The sequence below is a fragment of the Ranitomeya variabilis genome, chromosome 5, assembly GCF_051348905.1.
Source record: "Ranitomeya variabilis isolate aRanVar5 chromosome 5, aRanVar5.hap1, whole genome shotgun sequence".
In the NCBI taxonomy this organism is placed as follows: domain Eukaryota; kingdom Metazoa; phylum Chordata; class Amphibia; order Anura; family Dendrobatidae; genus Ranitomeya; species Ranitomeya variabilis.
In genome coordinates, this window is record NC_135236.1 from 411,539,801 (window position 1) to 411,546,441 (window position 6,641).

Below are 6,641 nucleotides of genomic sequence, written 5' to 3' on the forward strand. Positions count from 1 at the left end.
TATAGCACAGCCCACATAGTAGTATATAGCAAAGCCACGTAGTATACAGCACAGCCCACACAGTAGTATACAGCACAGCCCACAGTAGTATACAGCACAGCCCACAGTAGTATACAGCACTGTCCACAGTAGTATACAGCACAGCCCACAGTAGTATACAGCACAGCCCACAGTAGTATATAGCACTGTCCACAGTAGTATACAGCACTGTCCACAGTAGTATACAGCACTGTCCACAGTAGTATACAGCACAGCCCACAGTAGTATATAGCACTGTCCACAGTAGTATATAGCACTGTCCACAGTAGTAAACAGCACTGTCCACAGTAGTATACAGCACAGCCCACAGTAGTATACAGCACTGTCCACAGTAGTATACAGCACAGCCCACAGTAGTATACAGCACAGCCCACAGGAGTATACAGCACAGCCCACACAGTAGTATGCAGCAGAGCCCACAGTAGCATACAGCAGAGCCCACAGTAGCATACAGCAGAGCCCACAGTAGTATACAGCACAGCCCACAGGAGTATACAGCACAGCCCACAGGAGTATACAGCACAGCCCACAGTAGTATACAGCACAGCCCACAGGAGTATACAGCACAGCCCACAGGAGTATACAGCACAGCCCACAGGAGTATACAGCACAATCCACAGGAGTATACAGCACAGCCCATAGTATTATACAGCACTGCCCACAGTAGTATACAACACTGCCCACAGTAGTATACAGCACTGCCCACATCCCCCCTTCCCTCCCCTCCTCTCGAGAATGGCCCCACAGTCCAGTAAAAAAAAACAAAAAAAAAAACACAAGCTCCCCACCTCTCCCCGAGCCCGCGCTGCTCCCTGCTCCTGTGTCGGCGGCTGCCGCCGCACTGCCTGGCACACAGTGAGTGCGCGATGACGCGCACCCGCTGTGTCAGAGCGGGGAATGATGGGAGAGGGAGCGTGACGCTCTCTCCTCCATCATTGCTTTGAACTGTACCAGCAGACGCCGGTATAGTTCAATGCGGCGGGGGAGTCGGCGCTGGCCGCAGGCGGGCCCCCCTGCCTCACAGGGGCCCCATAGCGGCTGCGTGATTTGCCGCTAGCTGGGGGCCCCTGGGGGAGCGGGGGCCCCAGGCAGCTGCCTGGTCTGTCTGCCCCTAACGCCGGCCCTAGTCTGACCGCAGCTCCATTCATCCTCTTTGGGGGCTTCCAGAAAAAGCCTAGTGCAGCCCCTTAGAGAATGAATAGTGGTCGAGTTGTAGATGCCGCTCCATACTTATAGGGATAAGAGTTCACATTCTGCAGATCGGTGCAGGTCCCAGCAATCAGACCCCCACCAATCTATAACTTATCACTTATCCTTTGGCTAGGTTATCATGTTCAGTATTTGGTCAGTATTTGACATCAGTATTTGTAAAGCAAAACCTGGAGTGGAACATAGTTATATAGTTATTAAGGTTGAAGGAAGACTTTAAGTCCATCTAGTTCAACCCATAGCCTAACCTAACATGCCCTAACATGTTGATCCAGAGGAAGGCAAAAAAAAAACCATGTGGCAAAGACTAAGCTCCACCTTGGGGAAAAAAATTCCTTCCCGACTCCACATACGGCAGTCAGACTAGTTCCCTGGATCAACGCCCTATCAAGGAATCTAGTGTATATACTCTGTAACATTATACTTTTCCAGAAAGGTATCCAGTCCCCTCTTAAATTTAAGTAATGAATCACTCATTACAACATCATACGGCAGAGAGTTCCATAGTCTCACTGCTCTTACAGTAAAGAATCCGCATCTGTTATTATGCTTAAACCTTCTTTCCTCCAGACGTAGAGGATGCCCCCTTGTCCCTGTCACCGGTCTATGATTAAAAAGATCATCAGAAAGGTCTTTGTACTGTCCCCTCATATATTTATACATTAACATAAGATCACCCCTTAGCCTTCGTTTTTCCAAACTAAATAGCCCCAAGTGTAATAACCTATCTTGGTATTGCAGACCCCCAGTCCTCTAATAACCTTGGTCGCTCTTCTCTACACTCGCTCCAGTTCAGCCATGTCTTTCTTATACACCGGAGACCAGAACTGTGCACAGTATTCTAAGTGTGGTCGAACTAGTGACTTGTATAGAGGTAAAATTATGTTCTCCTCATGAGCATCTATGCCTCTTTTAATGCATCCCATTATTTTATTTGCCTTTGTAGCAACTGCCTGACACTGGCCACTGAATATGAGTTTGTCATCCACCCATACACCCAGGTCATTTTCATTGACGGTTTTGCCCAAAGTTTTAGAATTAAGCACATAGTTATACATCTTATTACTTCTACCCAAGTGCATGACCTTACATTTATCCCCATTAAAGCTCATTTGCCAGTTATCAGCCCAAGCTTCTAGTTTACATAAATCATCCTGTAATATAAAATTGTCCTCCCCTGTATTGAGTACCCTGCAGAGTTTAGTGTCATCTGCAAATATTGAAATTCTACTCTGAATGCCCCCTACAAGGTCATTAATAAATATGTTAAAAAGAAGAGGGCCCAATACTGATCCCTGTGGTACCCCACTGCTAACCGCGACCCAGTCCGAGTGTGCTCCATTAATAACCACCCTTTGTTTCCTATCCCTGAGTCAGCTCTCAACCCACTTACACATATTTTCCCCTATCCCCATTATTCTCATTTTATGTATCAACCTTTTGTGTGGCACCGTATCAAAAGCTTTTGAAAAGTCCATATACACTACATCCACTGGGCTCCCTTGGTCCAGTCCGGAACTTACCTCTTCATAGAAGCTGATCAAATTAGTCTGACATGAACGGTCCCTAGTAAGCCCGTGCTGATACTGGGTCATGAGGTTATTCCTCTTCAGATACTTCAGTATAGTATCCCTTAGAATGCCCTCCAGGATTTTACCCACAGTAGAGGTTAAGCTTACTGGCCTATAATTACCGAGTTCAGTTTTTGTCCCCTTTTTGAATATTGGCACCACATTTGCTATACGCCATGCCTGTGGTACAGACCCGTTATTATGGAGTCTTTAAAGATCAAAAATAAGTGTCTATCAATGACTTTACTTAATTCCTGCAGTACTCGAGGGTGTATCCCATCTGGGCCCGGAGATTTGTCAATTTTAGTGATTTTTAGACGCCGCCGTACTTTCTGCTGGGTTAATCAGGTGACATTTAATTGGGAATTTTTATCACTAGTCATTTTGTCTGCCATGGGATTTTCTTTTGTAAATACTGATGAAAAAAAGTCATTTAGCATATTGGCTTTTTCCTCATCCTCATCCACCATTTCACCCAGACTATTTTTAAGGGGGCCAACACTATAATTTTTTAGTTTCTTACTATTTATGTAGTTAAAGAATATTTTGGGATTATTTTTACTCTCTCTGGCAATGAGTCTCTCTGTCTCAATCTTTGCTGCCTTGATTTGCTTTTTACAGAATTTATTTAATTTTTTTGTATTTATTTAATGCCTCCTCACTAGCCACTTCCTTTAATTCTCTAAATGCTTTCTTTTTGTCACTTATTGCGTCCCTTACAGCTCTATTTAGCCATATTGGTTTCCTCCTATTTCTAGCATGTTTATTCCCATACGGTATATACTGTGCACAGGTCCTATCCAGGAACAATCAGAGGAAAAATATTATAGAGACATGTCACCACTTCTGTATTTATCACCCACTCCTGGTTTTGGATTACAAATACTTAGACAAACTACTGACCAAACACTGAATGTAGGAACATGGCCTTAGGATAGGTGATTACCACTGGTAACATTATACACAGGAGCTCTGTATATAGTGTCAGTGTACAGGTAATACAGTGATCAACAGTGACATTATACACAGGAGCTCTGTATATAGTGTACAGTGTACAGGTAATACAGTGGACACCAGTGACATTATACACAGGAGCTCTGTAAATAGTGTATAGTGTACAGGTAATGTGATCACTGGTGAAATACATATGAGCTCTGCATATAGTGGCAGTGTACAGGTAATACAGTGATCACCACTGACATTATACACATGAGCTCTGCATATAGTGTCAGTGTAAAGGTCATACAGGGATCACCAGTGCCATTATACACATGAGCTCTGTATATAGTGTCAGTGTACAGGTAAGGCTGGTTTCACACTTGTGTAGGGCTGAGCTGCGGAGGGCTGCGTAGTTCCTCTGTTAAGCCCCACCCACTGCCGCACGTCTTCCATTCAGCTTCGCCTACGTCGGCATGCGTCCTGCGTACCTATCTTTAACATTGGGTACGCAGGCCATGCGAATATATGCGGATGCCTCTTCATGCGTCATTTTGACGCTGCGCCGAACGCAACATGTTGCATTTTGTTGCGGTCGGCGCAGCGTCAAAACAACGCATGCAGAGGCATCCGCATACATTCGCATGGCCTGCATACCCAATGTTAAAGATAGGTACGCAGGACGAATGCCGATGTAGGTGGAGCTGAATGGAAGCAGTGCGGCAGTGGGCGGGGCTTAACGGAGGAACTACGCAGCCCTCTGCAGCTCTGCCCTACACAAGTATGAAACCAGCCTAATGTAGTGATCACTAGTGACATTATACACAGGAGCTCTGTATATAGTGTACAGGTGTAATAATTATAGGGGATAACTCAGGAGACTCTTTGCGTGGAACAAGACAACTACAGGACACAGTTTTATAAGTGGTAAAGTCTATATTATCACACGGTGATTTAAACAAGTGCAGAGAGAAACTCAAGTCCACAACACTTGGTGTAAATATTAAACGCAGCTTAGCAGTCTATAGGGAACTTCAGAGGAAAATGCAATCACGCAGAAAGTCTATGAAGCGCAGTTATTCTTGAGGATACTTGACACAAATAAGTCCTTGTTTTAGTCCAAACACAGATATATATGCTTATAAGGCAGTTCAAGCAATGTCTTATCTCAACCAGGAAGGCCTGGGTGATAATCTCAGGTTTAAGCAGAGCAGCAACAGCTTACATGTCCAGCAAATGCAGATGGAAGTAAACACGAGCAGCAGATGAAGGAGGATTACTGGAAACTGTTGTATGCAGCAGGAACTCAGAGCAGAGTAGCCGGATCACCACACAGGTTCACAGGAGCAGGTATATAGCCACGGAGTCACCAGAGTCAGGAGCTGGATGCAAGGCAGAATACTCTAGCACAGACTGAAGGCTGGGGTGGAGTTTTATAGCAGGAAGACACAGTGCACATGAGACCAAAGACGCCATCTTGGAAAAGGGCAGTAATGCACAAAAGGTAATAAAAATGTTCAGAGTCCTGACATTACTCCCTCCTTAGAAGCGGCCTCAGGACGATCCTGGACCTGGTTTCTCAGGGAATCTCTGATGAAAACGAGAAATCTTCTGTTGGGCATTGATGTTTTCCACAGGTTCCCAAGAGTCTTCCTCAGGGGGATATCCCTGCCATCTTATCAGATATTGGAGCCGATTCCTGCGAATCCTGGAATCAATAATTTCGTCCACCACAAATTGTTCTTGCCCATCAATCACCACAGACTGCGGAGGTGGCACAACACGTCCCTGGAAGGTATTAGGAGATACAGGCTTTAGTAAAGATACATGAAAAACTGGGTGTACCTTCATAGTCCTAGGCAGCTTCAGCCGGCAGGCCACAGAGCTCACAATACCGTTGATCTTGAAAGGGCCAATTAATTTCTGTCCAAGTTTTTGTGAAGGAACGTTTAACTTCAGATTCTTAGTTGCTAATCACACGGAATCTCCTACCTTGAACATGGGTGCAGGTTTACGGAATCTATCAGCCGATCTCTTATAACGTTCTTGAGCTGTGGTCAGGGATTCCTTCAGAACCTCCAGATTTTGCCTCATCGCAGTCAGCCTTTCCTCCTCTGCCGGAACCGGAGAATTAATTGGAGACCTAGGTAAGATACACGGATGATTACAAAGATTGGCAAAGAAAGGTGTAAATTTAGTGGAGGCGCTCTGAAAATTGTTATATGAAAATTCGGCTAACGGCAGCAACTCCAACCAATCATCCTGGAGATGGCTGACATAGCATCTTAGATATTGTTACAGCGTCTGGTTGGTCCGCTCAGTCTGACCATTTGTCTGGGGATGGTAAGCGGAAGAGAGACAGACATTAATATTGAGTGATGAGCAAAACCCCTTCCAGAATCTTGAAGTGAACTGTACTCCACGGTCAGAGATGATCTCATTCGGGACCCCATGCAACCGAAAGACATTCTGTATAACCAAGTTCACTGTATCTTTAGCTGAAGGGAGGCCGGTGCACGGAACAAAATGAGCAGCTTTAGTCAGGCGATCAACTACCACCATGATTGTATTCATGCCCTCCAATGTAGGCAGCTCCACAATAAAGTCCATTGATATAGACCCCCAAGGGCGGGATGGAACAGGTAATGGTTGTAGAAGACCCGTAGGTGCCACATGAGGAGTCTTGTAACGAGCACATACCTCGCAAGAGAGAATATAGTCCTTGGTATCCTTCAGGCAAGTTGGCCACCAGAAGAATCGGCTCAGGAACTCTTGTGTCTTCTGTACCCCCCTGTGACCAGCCAACTTGGAGTCATGTACCAACTTGAGGATCTGCAGACGGACGACCTCCAGGACGTAGATACATCGATCTCTGAACTACATGCC

The 6,641-nt window shown here is 45.4% G+C and overlaps 1 protein-coding gene across 1 annotated transcript; it reads right to left on the bottom strand.

Annotated features, from left to right (window-relative positions):
• Positions 1 to 5,164: 5,164 nt before the first annotated feature.
• Positions 5,165 to 5,862, bottom strand: LOC143773697 (chromobox protein homolog 5-like). Its single transcript, XM_077261069.1, has 2 exons — positions 5,748 to 5,862; positions 5,165 to 5,543 (listed from the first exon to the last, which is right to left on the bottom strand). The coding sequence occupies exons 1-2, from the start codon at positions 5,847 to 5,849 to the stop codon at positions 5,310 to 5,312; spliced, it is 336 nt and encodes a 111-aa protein (XP_077117184.1). The 5' UTR covers positions 5,850 to 5,862; the 3' UTR covers positions 5,165 to 5,309.
• Positions 5,863 to 6,641: the final 779 nt, after the last annotated feature.